Source organism: Desmodus rotundus, chromosome 5, assembly GCF_022682495.2.
Source record: "Desmodus rotundus isolate HL8 chromosome 5, HLdesRot8A.1, whole genome shotgun sequence".
NCBI lineage: Eukaryota > Metazoa > Chordata > Mammalia > Chiroptera > Phyllostomidae > Desmodus > Desmodus rotundus.
Genome location: NC_071391.1, coordinates 43,754,945 through 43,773,917, shown reverse-complemented (window position 1 = coordinate 43,773,917; position 18,973 = coordinate 43,754,945). Strand labels below are relative to the sequence as shown.

The 18,973-nt window shown below is 39.3% G+C and overlaps 1 protein-coding gene across 5 annotated transcripts in view; it reads left to right on the top strand.

Moving 5' to 3' along the window:
* The window catches only part of LOC112317586 (tripartite motif-containing protein 5), a 56,844-nt gene that overhangs the window by 274 nt on the left and 37,597 nt on the right, over nt 1–18,973 (top strand). For 3 of the 5 annotated variants that reach the window (XM_053925621.1, XM_053925625.2, XM_053925624.2), the window contains exons 2-9: nt 4,995–5,466; nt 6,025–6,120; nt 6,605–6,835; nt 10,857–10,879; nt 11,666–11,766; nt 14,009–14,490; nt 15,064–15,159; nt 16,019–16,249. In XM_053925621.1, the coding sequence (XP_053781596.1) occupies nt 5,056–5,466; nt 6,025–6,120; nt 6,605–6,835; nt 10,857–10,879; nt 11,666–11,766; nt 14,009–14,490; nt 15,064–15,159; nt 16,019–16,249 (1,671 nt within the window). In that variant the 5' untranslated portion in view covers nt 4,995–5,055. Of the gene's footprint in view, nt 1–4,994; nt 5,467–6,024; nt 6,121–6,463; nt 6,506–6,604; nt 6,836–10,856; nt 10,880–11,665; nt 11,767–14,008; nt 14,491–15,063; nt 15,160–16,018; nt 16,250–18,973 lie in introns of those variants that run through there. The other 2 variants (XM_053925622.1, XM_053925623.2) reach the window with 2 other exon arrangements.

The following is an 18,973-nucleotide window of genomic DNA, read 5'->3' as shown; positions in this document are numbered from 1 at the left end:
TGCCAAGGGGACAAAAAAGAGGAACACTGAGTCTGGGGAAAGAGTGACCTTCAAAGAAGGGAGATTTAAAAGAGCATAGTCTTACTTGTTTCTTGGAGGGACCATTATTTCTCCAGGCTGACTTACCCTCATCTTCCTCTCACTCTGTAGATTTGACTTTCTACCTTGCCAAGGCGAGCCAGAATACTCATACCCTTTGCTTTTTCCCAGGCAGATAATCCCTTCCTCCTTTTCTCCACTGAAGCGTGTGAGGTGGAGCCCTGTTCTCCCTCTTCATAAAGCCCAAGCTCCTGGTGAGGGCCAGGAGATATAACATCCTTTACCTGGATACACATAGGGGGAGCAACTTTAGAGGCCCTGTCAGGGATGAGACCTTCTTGAAGCTGATCCTTTTACTCTTTTGTTAAATTACTGTCATTTTTCACTAAAATTTATCCTTAAATATAGAATGACTTCCAAGACAATTCATTCTAGCTATTAGTGGCAGCAGGTGTTAAATTGGAGTGGAATTAAAATCACCATTTCCCCAGGCACAGGAAACTGCTCACTTCTGGTCAGATTTCTTTGTCATCTGTGTCCTGTGCAGCCCCTCCCCATGGCCTTTGCTTTCAGCAACTAAAGTTTCTTCTGCTCCCCTTTTTGTCTGTATTTGAATGCCTTCTCTTCCTAGTCTATCTTCTTGGCCTGCATCTGGGGCTGCTTCAGGGGCTTTTTCTTCCCATCTTTAGTCCAGACATGGCTCCTGATGCCTCTTCCCTAGACAGTGATCCTTTTACTTTTGTCTTGGTAACTTGTGGGAAGCTGTGCACATCCTTCCTGATAAATGGTCAGCCATTTAGCAAGCCTGGATGATCAGGTTGCCCATCCTTGTACCTCCCACTTAGTCACTTGTCTCTTCGGGGTAGTAAACTGTGGAACTCAGGGGGTTCTTCTCTCCTGAGTTCCACGGCTTACTCTTATCTCAGTTTACCCCATGACCCTCTAGTGTCCCCTCCTGCTTCAGAACACATTCTGTATCATCTTAGATGTACTCCTCCATTGTTTATTACTTTAACCTGGTTCTTAAGTTCTCCCTAGCATGGAGCTGAAAGAAGGAGTTGGTAGTTTTTCAGAAAAAACTCCATCTTAATTTTCCCTTTGAGATATTTGTACCTTGATATCTGTTACCTATATTTTGATGTGATGTGTAGTTTCCTTTCCTCCCTCTTCTCAGAAACATGAGTCCATGTCTCACATGGACAAGGTTCATATCTGGTATATTAATTGAATTCTCACGGGTTATTGCAGGTTACCCCAACAGGGGAAAGTAATTATACATTTTGAAATTTTTATTAAAATCTAAAGAAGAATTGCATACAACGCTGGCTAAAAAAAACTACTTTACCTTCTATCGAACATAAAACAAATATTGTGTACTTACAAAAACTATATTTTGGGACAGAGTAAGGATGTATAAAACAAGAAAAAAATATTATGTTATAAATGTAAAACAAAGACACAATGATTTAAAAGTAAATGGGCTACAACAGGACAAGGCTTGTATTGTGCCCTGATAAAGGGTTTTGCAATTTAAATAAATCTCAGGTTAGTTCTCAGTGTGAGAGGGTGATTTTGATTAGCATCTTCAAGGAAATGATGTTTTTTGTACTGATTGATTGAGGAATATAAAGGCAGCCAGTGTGGGTTGGAGGGAAGGTGGGTTGAGAGGGTGAGGCAGCAGAAGGGGATGTGGAATTGGACCCAACTAGACCATGATGAGATCAACTCACTGATGATGTGCATCTGAACAAAGGAGTGACACGGTTAATAGACACTTTGAAAAGTCACTTTTTCCGTGGTGAACAGTGATGACAGAAGACTGTATGAGACCGGGGACAGTATCAGGAAGACTGGTGGGAGACCATTTCTGGAATCCAGGTAAAAGACTGAGTTGGATGGGACCTAATTTGGAGAGAGTACTGCAGGGTTTTCTGATGAACTGAATGTGAGAGGGGGACGAGACTCGGGGTAGCTCTCTGAAGATGGCCTCTGTTTCCAAATCACTTCTTTGAAGCAAAATGATCTGAGAGCTGGTGCTCTTCTGGGAAGGCCCATTATGTGGTGCAGATTAAACCCTGGACTTGAAGATGAGGTAAAAGAAAAAACAATGAATATAGAGGAACAGGGAGGATATGCAATGTTCCTGAGGTCCCCGGGTGTTTGGATGCCAAGAACAGGCTCACCTTCTCATGGGTAATTCGTGAGAATGTATTTTGTCTCTGTCTGTCTGCCTTCAGCTGAAGGGTTTCAATGCTTCTTCAATGATAGAACACAAAAAGAAAAATAAATGTGCATTAGTTTTCTAGAGATGCTGTACAAAACGTACTACAAACTAGGTGGCTTAACCAAAATTTCTTCTCACAGCTCTGCAGGCTAGAAATCAAACATCAGTGATGTTGGCAGGGCTGGTTCCTCTCAGAGCTGTGAGGGAAGCAACAGTTCCACGCCTCTCTGCTGGCTGCACTCCTAATAGTTGGCTTGCACTTGCTGGCATTCCTTCTTGTCTATTGAATCACCCTGATATCTGCTTTTGTCTTCATAGGGCATTCTCTACACATGCCCATTTATCTGTATACAAATTTCCCCTGTTTACAAGGACACAGTCATGTTGGATTACCACATATCCTAATGATGTCATTTTAACATGATCACCAGCAAAGACACAATTTCCAACAAAGTTACACTCCAACATTCTGAGGATTAGATTTCAATATCTTTTCCAAGGACAGAATTCAAGTCATAATAGCACTTAGTGTGCTTGGAACTGCACAGAATTTATTTCTCCAGGACATGGCATCCTTACATACTGAGTCTTCTCTCATGACTGACAGATGACTCATTGACATTTATGTCCCTCAGGTCTGTGTTGTATGTGTGATCCTGAGTATATGAACACACCTCTCCCTACCTAAAAACACACACATTTATGTGCCTCTTGACACATTGCCTTCTGTCCTGGCCATGGTATAGGCCCCAAAATCTACAAACAAGACTCCTCAGAACCACCCAGATGGTTTTGTTCTCTCTGTTTCTACCCCCCCCCACCCCCGCCATAGCACTGGGTGTCAATCTAGTTCATGCAACCTTAGCTCTGTTTGATCAGTGCAGTAATGGAGAGAACGCTGAATGGCATTATTGGAGATGGCGTGTTTCCCAACACCTCTCCCCATTTTAAAAGAATGACCTTGAACTCTGTAAGTCATTATTATATACACACATCTAATGAATATTCTTTTTATATTTAAATTTACTTTTACTATTTTATTTTAATTGAAATTTCCATTACAGTCAACGTTCAGTATAATTCTGTATTAGTTTCAGATTTATAGCATAGTGTTTAGACAATCATACTTTACAGACTGATCCCTCCCCACTGATATTTCAAGTACCCACCTGGCACCATACATAGTTATTACCTTATTATGGACTGTATTCCTTATGCTCTACTTTTATATTCCTGTATTGATTTTGTGACTGTTTTGTGTATATCTTAATCCAAGAAGGGAGTAGTCATTTTTCCAAAATTTCATATAAGAAATAAATAGGTCAAGGTAATTTCTAAATTACAACTACTCATAAAACTGTTAGTACTAAAATGACCTCTCCATTGTGGTCTTTGGTGTTTCTGTAGGTTTCTCTGGGGAATGAGTTTGAGGGCATGGGGATGTTCTGTGGGGGACAGGTGTGTTAGCAAGGAAACAGTTCTCAGGTGTTGGAGAACTGCTAATTATGGTATAAAGTGAAGAGCTGATTAAAAAGTTCTAATCTTCCATGGAGAGTTGGGGAGCTTCTAGTTTTCTATATTCATCAAACATTGTGTTCCCGTGTGATGCACTCTTCTAGGTACTGAGGACACATCAGTGGACAGAATGTGCCCAATCTATGCATGGATTTGTTTTTAAGAAGAAAAAGTAAACAGTTAGAGGAAGATGTTATGTATTTTAAAGTGTAATAAGGAAAATATAGCAAACGTACGGCAAGTGATAGTATTGACAGTTTTGCTGTAGATACACCGGAGCAGGACCTTCTGATAAGGGCCCATGTGAGACGGAGACTGAATAAAACATAAGAAGAAGGCATGTGAACATCAGGGAGAAGATCATGCCATGCAGAGACAACAAGTGCAAAATCTCAGGGACAGCAGTGGGGTTTCTGATTTTAATCCTGAGATTATGTTTTTTGCATGGGAGAGAAAGGAAGGAGAGATGAATCTCTATGACAAATGCTAAGTGGAAGAATTCCTACTCAAAAGACCATATGATCCACTGTTATGAATTTATCAGTAAAAATAAATCTGTAAAAACAGAAGGTAGATGAATGGAAGCCTGAGGTTTGGGGTCAGAATGGGGGTGACTGCTAATGGTATTAGCTTTGTTTTCAAAAAATAAATATGTTCTAGAGTTTGTAATTTGGTGATAGTTATACTAATACCATTCCATAAATTTACTAGAAATTACTGTAGTCTTAAAAAATCATGTGATGTAAATATAACTGTATGAAATAGTTAAAATAAAAAAAGTCATGCAAGTGATAGGTTTGGGATCATTCCACGCAGAGAGAAGGGCAAGTATAAAAACCTAGCAGGCTGCAGTCAGGTTAGTGTATTTAACATATTGGATGTGTTTGGGGGAGGGGAAAACTAGGTAAGACTCATGATGGGGAAGCACAAAGCTCTTGGTAGGAAGGGCTTTAATTGTCCTTCTATCCAATAGAAAAAGAGAAAACAGCAATCTGTCATTGCCTCAAAGAGATGAAATGTATCATGTGACATTAACTGAGAGTAAAGTGTTTCAAAGTATTACAAAGTGTCCTTTTCATCCTGTCACTGTCCTACCCTTCTCTCTCTCTTTTCCTTTCCTAACTGAATATTAATGTTTTGTCCTGTTCTAAATCTCTGCACATCAGTGTCCTTTCTCTTCCTGCCATTCTTATCCTGCTCCCTTTTGTATTACCAGCCCCGCAGGAAGAGCCTCTGGAATCAGGACAGGAAGAAACCAGGGGAGGATTCCTGTAGCCATGGATTTTTCATCACAAGAGAGCATGAAAGAGGTGACCTGCCCCATCTGCCAGGAGCTCCTGACAGAACCCATGAGCTTGGACTGTGGCCACAGCTTCTGCCAAGACTGCATCACTGTGCACAGTGAATCAGGGAGCCACCTAGGATGTGAATGCTACTGTCCTGTTTGCCAGAGCAGATACCAGCCTTGGAACCTCCGGTTTAATTGGCAGCTGGCAGAGAGACTGAAGAAATTTAGGGAGGTCGACATGAGTTCACACCAGCAGAGGAGAAGAAATCTTTGTGAGCACCATGGGGAAAATTGTGATATCTTCTGTAAGGATGATGGGAAGGCTATTTGCAGGCTTTGTGTCCAGGAGCACCAAGGTCACCAAATGTCACCCATCATGGAAGTGATCAAGGAATGTCAGGTAAGACCCAGGGTGGGGAAACATTGAACAGAATGGTACCTGAAGTGAAATCTTCACTTTTGAATCCTATTCATTCCCCTTGTCATCATAGAACTAACCCTGCATTCTCTTTTCATACCCTTGGCTCAGTTTTTGAGGCTTGAAGAACATTCTATGTATTCTTTCATTTTCTTCAAGAATAAGTGTAGACAACATGATCTTAGCATAGAAAAGTTGTATGACTGAGAGTTGCTTCCTAAGACAAGCTCCAATTGTCCCTGTGAGCAGATGTGATTTTTAGGAACCTTTGCTTAGAGGAGAGAAAAGCATCCATGAGAGGAAAGGACTTTACTTGCTGCAGAATCAGGTCTTCCTCCAGGAAAAGACAGATACAAGTTACTGTTGATAGGGGGTGGTAACTCGCATCACCCAGGGAGAAAGAATGTGCATTACCTACTTGCCAGTTTCATTTCGGAAACTTTAGTCTCTTTTGAGGTGAGCCTGATTTCTTCTCCATTTATCCTTTATCCATGTTCAAAGAAAGCTCATAGCTTGACTTTAGTAATTTCTTTCTCACAGGAGAAGCTCCAGGGAGCTCTGAAGAAGCTATCACAGGAGCAGCAGGAAGCTGAGCAATTGGAAGCTGACATCAATGAAGAGAGAGCTACCTGGAAGGTAGGAAGACATTATTTCTGAGGGAGTTCTGAGACAGGAAACTGGGCAGCCTCTTTGTCCAATTACAAGGAGGCCCCTTCCTCCTTGGTGCCTCACAATTAATGAATCCAGTAGACATTTGGTAGTTGAGGGTTGGGGGCTACAGAGTAGACATGTCACAGATAAAGCCACTGTTTTGGAGGCATATACCTAGAGGGAAGCAAGTAAAAATTATTCATGAATCCCATGACCCATTTCCATCATCAAGTTTGAGGCTCTGATACTTACAGAAAACTCATTAAGGAAGGCCCAGGATTCCCTGTTTTGCAGGTGTGGGTGGAGGAGTTTCATATACAGTATGGCATGATTGCCCAGGACAAGTGTCTGCAATCCAAGCCACATCCAGGTAGCACATCGTGCCTAAGTGCCTGAAGAAAATATTTCTTGTCTGGGCTCCCAAGGCTCACGAAAGACTGGCAACCTCTTTCTCTTCTCATCCCCAAAGAAACACATGCAGACTGAGAGAGAGAGGATTCTGAAAGGGTTTGAGGGAATGAGAGGGATTCTGGACAAAGAGGAGCAGAGGGAGCTGCAAAAGCTGGAGGAAGATGAAGTGAATGTGCTGGACAGCTTGACTGTGGCTAAAGACCAGATGGTCCAGCAGAAGCAGTATATGAGTGAGCTTGTCTCAGATCTCCATCGTCATATGCGTGAATCAACTGTAGACATGCTGCAGGTAAGACTTAGGACGGGGCTCCCACATATGAGATTGAGAGGAAACAGAGACATTAAGTTATTTTCCCTTCTGGGTCCCTGCACCTTCTTTCTCATTAAAAAGTTCCATTGACCCCACAGAGCCCCTTATCTGTCATTCATTTCAAGAGTCATTGGGAAATTCAGTATACAAATGGCAAGAGAAATTGCCATTGCTATTATTTATAAAGGACTGGACAAAAATTGAAAGAAGCGTCTATAGACTTCAGTTATCTGTGATCTAGCATTTGTAAGGCATTTCTTCACTGAGCTTAGTCAAAGAACTGACTTCTCTCTTGTGTTTGATTTTTTTGTTGTTTTAAGGAGTGGCAGATGTAATGATAGACTAATACTGGGTGAAGGATGAGCACAAATGGATATGCTTGTGTGTGTGTGTGTGTGTGTGTGTATGTTTGCACTGCCTAGGGAAAGTTTTGGGGAAATCTATAGAGACTTGATAAAGGAATGGTACATATTACGAATGTTTAACTTTTTTCATGAAATTAACTGCAAGACTGTGATCTTAAACTATAAAATGTAGGGAGACTCTTAGGAAATTTCAGATTTTCTCTGCTTGACTTTTTGCCATTCTCCCTTGCTAGCTGAACAAGGACTTCTTTTTATTTTATTGTTGTTCAATTACACTTGACTTCATTTTCCCCCCATTACTCTCCTCCTGCCCTATCCACCCATATCTCCCACATTGCATCCTCCCCCTCCTGTCGTCTTTGTCCATGAGTCCTTTATACATGTTCCTTCACAACCCCTTCCCCTTCTTTTGCCCATTATTTCCCTCCCCCCTCTCCTCTGGTCACTGTCAGTTTGTTCTTTATTTTCATTTCTCTGGTTCTATTTTGCTCCCTTGTTTGTTTTGTTGATTAGGTTCCACTTATAAGTGAGATCATATGGTATTTGTCTTTCACTGCCTGGCTTATTTCACTTACCATAATGCTCTCTAGTTTCATCCATGCTGTTGTGAAGGGAGCTCCTTCTTTCTTTCCGTGGCTTAGTATTTCATTGTGTAAATGTACCACAATTTATTGATCCGCTCATTTACTGATAGGCACTTAGGCTGTTTCCAGTACTTGGCTATTGTAAATTGCACTGCTATGAACATAGGGGTGCATAGGTTCTTTTGAATTGGTGTTTCAGGGCTCTTAGGGTATATTCCCAGCAGAGGAATTGCCAGATCAAAAGGCAGTTCCATTTTTAGTTTTCTGAGGAAATTCCATACTGTTTTCCACAGTGGCTGCACCAGTCTGCATTCCCACCCACAGTGTACTAGGGTTCCATTTTCTCCACAACCTTGCCAATGCTTGTTTGTTGATTTGTTTATGACGGCCATTCTGACTGGTGTTGAACAAGAATTTCTTAACTTTGGTTCCAATACTGGAGTAATCAATTTCTATCAGTTAAATCTTTACTTCTACCTTAAAAAGCATATTTCTTAAGGTATAAGTTACATATGAAATCACCCATCATAAATATGCAATCCTAAGATTTTTAGTAAATATATTGAGATTCTTTACTTATTTTTTGTTATTCTGTTATAGTTTTCCCAATTTTTTGCCCTTAGCCCTTGCCCATTCTGCTCACCCCCCACTCCCACACCTCAATCCCCCCACACCATTGTCCATGTCCCTGTGTCATTCATACATATTCTTTGACCAGTCCCTTCCATTCTTTCCACTATTATCCCTCATCCTACCCCTCTGCCTGCTTCCAGTGGTGTCTCTGGTTCTATTTTGCTCATTAGTTTATTTTGGTCATTAGATTCCTCTTATAAGTGGGATCATATGGTATTTGCCTTTCACTTAACATAATATTCTCCAGTTCCATCCATGATGTTGAACCAGGAACAAATTCAGTTCACATTTGTTGAAAAGACTCTCCTTTCTCCCCTGAATTACTTTGGCACTTTTGCCAAAAATAAATTTGCTCTAAAATGTAAGGATATATTTCTGGACTCTCACTCTCTTACATAAATGTTTATATTTATCTTTGCACTGACACTCTAAAGCTTTTGATTATTATGGCTTCATAAAAATTTTGAAATAGGGTAGGGTAATCCTATTCAGTTCTATGGTAAAACAATTCTATGCTAAGTCAGGTCTCTCTGGAGACCATTTAAACACCTCTGCAGCAGGGACCATTTGGAAAATCTTACTGCCATGTAATAGGTAGAGACCAGAAATGCTGCTAATTCAGCTGCAAAGCACAAGGCAGGGGTCATTGCAAAGAATTATCAGGGCAGGATCCCAGTAGTGTCAAAGCTGAAAAACACTGTCCTAGGTCCATTAAATTTTCAATATCTTGTTAATTTTTATTAAAACCCTTGTGGGATTTTTATAGGGTGAGGAGATGGTGTCAGCTAAGGGATGGACTCTATAGGACAGTCGTTTGTCTATCCAACCTCATTTAATTACTTTTTTTAAAACCATCTCTTGATTACCCTTTGAGGAACCATCTCTACTCTCACTCCATGTAGTTGATTAGGGTTGATAAAATCAGTAGCTTTAGCAATATACGTGTCTATCAATTCTAGGGAAATCGGCTTATTCAATTCATTCACCAATGTTGAACAAATAGGTTTACCAATGTTGCAGTAATTATTTTAAGATATGTACTTGACCCAATTCAGGACAATGATTTGTATGCTTAAAATATTAGGGTTATGTCGAAAAAGAGAAATTTTCTTTTCTGCTAGGCAATATATCATGAATTATTTAAACCAGGATATTCATGTTGACACCATATAGAGTATGAAAAGAAATTCCATATAGCAGATAGAAAATAAGATTTTGAGAAGAAAAAAAACAGATCCTGATAACAAGATTTTCCCTAAAAATCTAGCTATTACAAAAGTTATACCTGCTTTCTGAGTTTCTCATTTTTTTATTTTAAATTTAAGCCAGTTTAAGCTGTTTTTTCACATATACAATAACAACAAAAAACCTAATACAAAAAAATTGAATTTTTTGAGGATGTAGAGCCAAGGCTTCATTGGTATAAAGGCTTTAGAGTAAAGAGGGGAAAACCAAATACATCGATGTATGTCCACTCAGAAAGAAGGCTAATAATGTTAAAATGGGGAAAAGAAAATGGCTAAAAGAAGCTGCTCACATGGACTGTACTGGCTTAATATGATATTAAAATTTATGATAAGTTATACTATTTAAGACAGTGATGAAGAGGATATTGATCTGGACAATGGAATGTAAAAGGTTGGAAATCAGTTAATTACATTTTAGACTTTTCTGCTGCTGGTTTCTATGCCCTGTTTCATACATAAAACTTGATGAGTTTCCCTTCAGATAGTGTGTAGGAGGTACATGAAGTGAGTGGAGGGAGACTAGAGGAACATTTGTTTGAGGGGCTTGTTTGCTTGTTCCTGCAACAAAAGAAAATATACTTCCTGAGAACTGTAATTATTATTCATTTTTGATAACCCAGAAGCTGGAATGATGTCTGACAAATAGTAGATTTTACCTTTGTCTCTACAATAAATAAAACTATAATGAATTAAGGGGTCTGTTCATCAATGTATATTTAAAAAACTATAGGCCGACTCTCTTCCTTTTAAATATATTACATCTCCAGATACTTGAAGCATCTTTCTAACATCCTCACATGAATTCTTGGGAGGCTTGGTCTGGGTCTTATCTCTAAAGTTTGTCCCCATTTATTTATTCTGACCATCTTCTTATTCACACCATAGCCAGGGGTGCTAGGGGTGTGAGGAGGAAGGTGAGTAAAACTTTATAAGTTAGGAGGGCTTATTAGTCCTTCAAGATTTGCCAGACAATAAGGAATGTGTAGTTAAATTTAAATTTCAGATAAATGGCACATCATTTTTTAGCAGAAGAGTATCCTAAATATTGCAGAGGTGATGATTATACTAAGACAAATTTGGAATTTATCCACAATTAAATTTTAATTAGCCAAGTTAATTTTCTAAATGTGGAAACCTTACACTTGACTTACATATTCTCTCTTCTCCCCAGGATGTGATTAACATCTTAAGAAGGTAAGTGTTCCATACCAGGCATGGTCCTTTTTTGTGTGAAGACAGAATTATAACAATAAGAGTGATCTTGAATCAATCATAATTTTAAAATATTGTATAATTTTTTAAAATTGGGGTATTACACAGTTTCAAATTGCTGATGACAGGTGAAACTATTTAATGGTAGGGTTGTGTGTGGTGGGAGGTCACAGAGTTTGGGTGAATAGAAGCATTGGAAGTAAGGCATTGCAGCATCAGAACTCAATGACCACTCATTTTAGTCAGACCTCAGTCTCTGCCTTAGCGCTTGTTTCTATATTTCATGGGTGCCTGATTCTCACAGGAAGGATCATGTCTTCTTTATTTGCCAGGCCCCCAAGATTTTTGCAAGGAGAGTTTTGCAGAGACTTTTTAGGTGATGTTCTTTGGGTTGCAATAGATAAATAACTGAAGTTTCAGGGAATAATGACTTTAGTCCTACTGTCAATAATTAACCTCTTTTTGCTTAAACACTTTGGCATCTCATAGAGAAAAAATGGTTTATCTTTTTCTTATAAGAAAAAATAAGAAGAATATGGGCTTCATGAGAAGTCCTTCCCAAGGTCACTCAGATAGTGAATGGAAAGGCAGACGTGAAGACATTTCTTCAGGCTGCATTGTCATGGCCCTCACCTCTCCCTCCCTCAGGTTCTTCAGGGAAGTGGAGTCCAGTGAGGTGGCATCAGTGGAGGGAAAGCTGAGGGAGACATTGGTCTTTGGAGAGACACAAAGTCGGAATTGTGAGCAATCAATTCTTTTCTTCTCTAGGTGCGAGATCTACACCTTGAAGAAGCCAAAAATTGTTTCCAACAAACTGAAGAGTGCATTCCGAGTTCCAGATCTTGGTGGGATGCTGCAAAAGTTTAAAGGTGAGGGGAGCCAGGGGAATGATGTTTTATGAAAAACAAAGTCTAAGCTTACTAACTGGCATTTGAGTTCTAAGGAAATTCTCCAAACGTGCTTTCAACATCAGGCTATTTTTGCTGGCAATAGTATGGCTTTGTAAGTCAGCTAACCTTCCTCTTTATTGTACAATAACCTTATAAATTTCTCAAAAAACAAATACCCAACTTATAGAAAAGTAAGCCAATATTACCTCTCCAGGAAGAAAGAGGCTGATGTTGACCCTGATCCTGTGTAGATAATCTGAATGACAATCTTTTCCTCTTACCTCATCCTATGTTTCACCCTCTTCCACTGCTCTCCATTTGCTTCCTTCCTTGTCCTGAAAGCTTCATCTTCTCTCCCCTGGGCACCTGTGCAGGCATCTGACTCATCCCATTCCCACACTGGATCCATCTAACACACCACCACCCAAGGGCAAAGCTAATTCTGTACCCTCTTTTCTGAGGGGAAAATGTGGATAATTTCTTTTGCTTTTGAAAAACAGCCCCTAAGGTTCACAGAACTGGGGAAATGCCATATATCATGGTCACTGCAGGCTCATGTGTTACCAAAGGGCTAGCAGTGTTCAGCACACCAGCTACACTGTCATTTCTAAACTCAGACAAGGTGGTATGTCTTTTATGAACAGGTCATTTCCTTACCTACTACATATTTTCCTCACTTGTATGCCATATTTCCTTCATCTTCTTTACTTTTCAGTTCAACTCTTATGATTTCAAGTTGGAATTGCTGGACAACTGATTATCTGCCCCCATTGTTTGATTTCCCCCAAACATGCACACCTCTCTAGTGTTGTTTTTCAGACACACACACACACGTATGAAAATACATACATACATATAAAAATATAAAACACACATAAATACATATATGTATATGTATATCTGAAAAACATGTATATATCTGAGAAATACACACACACATATATCTGGCTGGTTATTTAATTTACTGTTACTTACATATACAAAATCCATACATATACAATACAAAATACATATATACACATATGTATATATATATGAAAAATATATGTATATCTGAGAAATACACACACATACATATATATATGGCTGGTTATTTAATTTACCGTTACTTTCCAGGTGAATGTCAAGCGTCAGGGTCAGAGTGGTTTAAACTCTCTATTTCAACTCATCTTTTTGTTTGTAGGTATTAGTTTAGTTATTAGCATGTAATTTATAGTCATTAAAAATTAGTTGAATCGTCTTACCTAATATTTGAGACTTCTTTCCCGGGACTGATATTCATTTCATCTGTGTTCTTATTTCTGCAGTTACGTGACTTCTGTGATCCTATGAGTATATTTATACTATCTCCCTCAGCGCCATCCACTCCTTTGGGCTCCTAAAAAGGTCCTTGGCATATTTCCAGGCAAACATGAAATTTCACCATTCTCAACACAAGACTTCCCAGAACCTTCTAAATTACCTGTTTTGCCTTTGATTAACTCACTAAGGTAGGAACAGACCTCTGAAGGGCACCCCGAATACATTAGGCTCATCACAGCTCTGTGTATTGAAGACAAATAATCTTTGTAATCACTCACTGTCTCTATGTACACATCTGATAAAGGTTTTTCTCTCTTGCCATGTACACAAACACATCATCACATACTATGTCATGATGATAAGAGAAGTCATTGAAAACATACCGCGAATGATAGCAATGGTTACAATGTAAATAAGCAAGTCAGAGCAGGGCTTTATGATAAATGAACATGCAAGGAGAGAGTTAAGCGAAGGATGAGAGTGATTCCATCCTTCTACTTATACCAGGAGCAGCACTGCATGCTGAGAGAAGAGCAGGTATAAAAGCCCAGACACATAAGTGTTTTGGAGCTTTTATCATCGAGGATGTGTTTTCTTCAGGGGAAAGAATAAGTAGGTGAGATTTTGGGTCACAGAAAGATCTTGGTAGAAAAAGCCTCAGGTCATCCTTGTAAAAGTAAAGGACAACAACAACCACAGCATAGATAAAAATGAAATTTGTCATAGATGAACTAAAAGTATTTAAAATTGTTACGAATTATCCTTTTTACCAGGTCACCTAGTCCTTTCCTTGTCTGTTTACCATATCTTTTTTTGTCCTTCAATATGTTTTCTTGCCCTGTCTGTGATTTTTACACAGCTAGCATCTTTTATGCTTGCCTTTCTTACTTTGTCCCCTTTAACCTTTCGATTCTGCCAGAAATCTATGAGCCAGAGGAGCCTCAGATCATAACAGATAGGAGCAGGGGAGCAGCTGTGGTGGCTTCAGGAATCCTGTTGAGGATAAAGGAGGAGGTGACCTGCCCCATCTGCCTAGAGCTCCTGACAGAACCCATGAATCTAGACTGTGGGCACACCTTCTGCCAAGCCTGTATCACTGCAAACAACAAGGAGTCCATGGTCAGTGAAGAAGGACAGAGCAGCTGTCCTCTGTGCCGAATCAGCTACCAGCCTGGGAACCTGCGGCTGAATCAGCATGTGGCCAACATAGTGGAGATGTTTCAAAAGGTCAAGTTGAGCCCAGAGGAGGAGCAAAAGACAGATCTCTGTGAGCGCCATGGAGAGAAACTCCTGCTCTTCTGTAAGGAGGATGGGAAGCTCATTTGCTGGCTTTGTGAGAGGTCTCAAGAGCACCGAGGTCACCACACTTTTCTCATGGAAGAGGTTGCCCAGGAGTACCAGGTAACAGACCAGGATGGAGGAAAGACAGCACAGAAAATAGTACTTGATGGGAAATCTCTGCTTTGCATTGACTATAGTTACTTTGCCACTCCAGCCCTGAGTCTTGTGATCACTTTTCTTCCTATGCTCACCTTCTAAGTCCTGAAAGACATTTCTGTGCATTCCACACAATTAAAAAATTATGAGCATACTCAAAGAAGCAGTAGATATTTTTATAGCTTGTGCTAATAGGTGGAGGTTTGGTGCCCAAGGAAAGCTGTCATGGCCCCTGTGAACAGGAGGGGTAGGTGGGCAGCTGGGTGGATTGATACCTAAGTTTTTTCCATACTACAGAATCAGATTCTCTTCTAGTATGAAGAGAATCAGTCTTCTCCTGACATGGAATGGGGACTTCTATCACCTGAGTCTTAGAGAAAACATTCACCACATCAGGTTTCCTTCAAGTCACATGTTCTAACTGCTTCCTGTAAACTCTAGTATCTTCAGTGGTCAGCCTGATTTTTTTGCCTTTGTCCTCCATTCTGAAGCTGAGATAGCTTATTGCTAGGCTCTGCTTTGATTCCTCCTTCACAGGAAAAGCTGCAGGCAGCTCTGAACAGGCTGAGAGCTGCACAGAAGAAAGCTGAGAAGTTGGAAGCTGACACCAGAGAAGAGAGAACTTCCTGGAAGGTAGGAGGAGACTCCTCTGAGGGAGTTAGACAAGAATCTGGGCAGATCCTTGAGTCTTAGTCCCAAGGAGCTCCCTTTCTCCTATTCCCTGAGAGTCGATATGTCCAGTCATTGATTAGGCATCCTTTATCCTTTTCCTAATAGGGATGGGGCTGAAATAGAATCTGTCATAAATTAACACAGATATTTGTAGTTTAGTGCTTCTCAGAGAGACTACTGTATTTTGGGGACTATAAGACAGACTTTCCCCCCCCCAAATTTGGGAGGAAAATGGGGGTGCATCTTATAGTCCGAATGTAGCTTACCTGGCTTGCTACAGGATTTCTGTTTTAAAGGATGTTATTAAATATTTTACCACATTTTTTGCTTCAAATTTTTTTTTTCTATTTTCCTCCTCTAAAACCTGTGTATCTTATGGTCTGAAAAATACAGTATCTGCTGAGGATGGCTTGTGAATTCTGTGTTCATTGCTGTCATTATTTTGAGCTTTGAACTCTTCCAGGTGAAGATAATTTCCAATGGTACAGAACTTTGTACCCCAGTGCTCAAAGTTAGGCTGAGGGTGGGGGTTGAGTTCAGGAGTAATGCAGGGAGGCATGACTGTCCTGGGCAGCTGTGGAAAAGCTAAGCCACACCCAGGCATCTTATTTGCTTCAATGTTGGCTTCAATAATGTGGAGTTGAGGCCATTATTTTGGAATGTGTTGAAGAGAAAATAATAGGGAAAATCAGCCTCCCTAAGCTTTGCTCTCCTGTTTCCATCTCCCTTCCCTGTGAGAACTTCCTAATCAAATACTTCTTTTCTGGCTCCCAGTCTCTGCCTGATAGCCTGAGTCCCTCTCTCTTTCTCATTCCTGAAGAATCTAATACAAAATGACAGCCAGAGTGTCCAGGATTATTTTAAAAAACTGAGAGTCTTTCTGGACACTGAGGAGAAGAAGGAGCTGCAAAAGCTGGTGAAGGAGGAGGGAGGTATTCTTCGTGACCTGGAACAGTCTGAGAGTGAGCTGCTCCAGCAAAGCCTGGTGTTGAAAGATCTCATCTCAGAGCTGGAGCATCGGTTGCAGGGGTCAATGAGGAAGATGCTGCAGGTAAGACTTGGGAAGAAGCCCCAGCATCTGAACTTGAGGAAAATGAAGACTAAGTTTCCTGCTGTGCTGTGTGGCTGTGCTGTTTCTGGTGGTGACACTGAGGTTGCCATGGTCTTGCAGTAACCTTTTCCCGCATCTATTTCAGAGGTTATAGGAATAATTGAATGCATGAATAACAAGGAAAATCTTGTTTCTTGAATGTATTAGTTCCAGTAAAAAAAATTGACTGTGGAGAGAAGATTCACTATTTCCAATTATATTCTATAAGCCCCTATATCTCCATCTACCCTGAACACGTTCCAAGAGTTTTGGTTTTGTTTTTTCCTCAGAGAATGAGTTGAGGTTTTTCTCCTCTGTATTTTTTGAATAAGCAATTGTGAAAGATTGGTATTATTTATTCCTTAATAATTCAATAAATTTACCAGTGAAACCATCTCACTCTGGGCCTGTCCTTTTTGGAATTATATATATATATATAAAATTAAAATAGTGTGTGTCTACATATACATATGTAGACACACACTATTTTTATTGAGTATGTAAATTTATATATTGAATACATTCATACGTAAATACAGGAAAATATATAGTATTGAATATACAAATTTATTGATTGCATATACAAATATATAAATACAGTAAAATATATATATTTTCTTAAGTTTTTTAACATTTCTTGACTCAGATTTTGATAATGTACATCTTTGTAGAAATTTATCCATTGTAAGTTGTCATTTATAATCATGAAGTTAGTCATTATAATCCCTTAGAGTCTGTTTCATTTTTACAGTACTCACAGTAATGTCCTCTCTTTTATTTCTTATAAAGTGATTTGCATTTGGGGGGCGGTAAATTTGGTTATATTTGGTTATTTTACTGATTTTTTCAAAAATAAACTTTATTATTTTATTTATTTATCTTTAAACTTCCTGTATCATTGACTTCTGTTCTTTATTATTCTGTTTCCTTTATGTTCCTGTATTTACACATGCGTACTGAATGTGTGTATGCATGTGTGGTATTGTGTTTAATTTGCTGTTATTTTTCTAATTTCTTAAGGTGAGAATTAGACCACCGATTTGACACAATCTTTCCTGTATCAATTTTAATGATATAAAAACATTGTTTTTGCTATATTCTATACTTCTGGATTATTTACTTGTTATTTTGATTTAATTAATTTATTTTCAAATTTCTTTTGTGATTTTTTTGTTGTTGTTAAACTCTTGATATCTTTGAAACTATAGTTTAATTAAAAACACTGGGTGATTTCATACTTCCTCTGAATATTTTACACTTAATCCTTTCTAATCAAAAAGCATAAATTTTATTATTTCAATTTTTAAATATATTGACACTTGCTTTATAATTTAAAATGTATATACAAAATTTTTATATAAATTTGAAAAATGAGTATTGTGTTTTCATTGTGTGAAAGGGCCTATAGATGCCATTATAATTTCTTTTCTGCTTCTTAAGTCCCTTTAACATTTCTTGTAAAATTTGTCTTATCTGGGAAGCTCTTTCGGTCTCATTCAATTCTAAATGATAGCTTTGCTGGCTAGAGTAATCTAGGTTGTAAGTCTTTGCTTTTCATCACTTGACTAATGCCAATCCCTCTGGCCTGCAAAGTTTCTGATGAGAAATCAGCTGATAGTCTTATAGGAACCTTATAGGCAAACAACTGGTTTTCCCTTGCCATCTTTAAGATTATCTCTCTGCCTTCTTCATTCCTCACTTAGTCATTCTTATGCTTTCTATCTGCTTCATTATGTTTCCTGTTTCTTTATTGAAGTTCTCGTTGAGATCACCTATTCTTTCCCTAAGTTCAGTGAGCCTCCTTATAACCACTGTTTAGAACTCTGCATCTGGTGGATGGATCCTTGCATCCGTTTTGTTTAATTTGGAATGTGTTGAAGAGAAAATAATCAGAAAATTGTACTTCTGCTTCTATCTCTTTTCCCTGTAAGAACTTCCAAATCAAATACTTCTATTTTCTGAGGTTTTATCCTGATTTTTGATTTGGGACTCTGTCATTGTCTTATCATTTTGGCTGCCTCCCTATGTTTATTTCTGTGTATTGTGTATATTTGCCATGTATATTTGTATATTTGTACATGTATATTTGTCTTGGCTGAGTGCCTTATGTAGTAGTACCCTGTGCTATTTTTTTGTTCACACGAGCATTGAGCTCCAGGGGTGTCCCTAGTGTGGGTTGTATGTGTTCTTCTGCTATAGTTGAGCCTTAATTACTTTTGGTACATCCGAGGCTGGGATTGACCCTCAGGCTGAGTGACTGAGGAATGGCATTGACTCCAGTGAAGAAGCTGACTCCATGGAGTGGGATTTACGATAGTAGGGCTCATGTGCTTGCTGTGTCCACCCTTTGGGTGTGTCATTTGTGGCCCTAATTGAGTGGTACTCTGGTAAATTCTGAAACTGGCCACCAGGTGTATTGGCTCTAGATCCTCTTGGGAAGGGCTCTGGTGTAAGCCAAGTTTGGCCTCTTCCTTTGTCTGTCAGAGCACCACCTATATATAGGAGCAGCAAAGTGATCTGAGGTTGGTGGTTGCCAGTGCTGGGTTTGGAGGTGTCTTGGAGATGCTATGCAGTTCACTAGGATCAGCTGCCATAACTGCTAGCCTGGGGCTGCTTAACAGTAGGGAAAGTGCACACTAGGTCAGCCACTGCTTGTTTGGGGTTTGTGGAACTTGAGAGATTTTA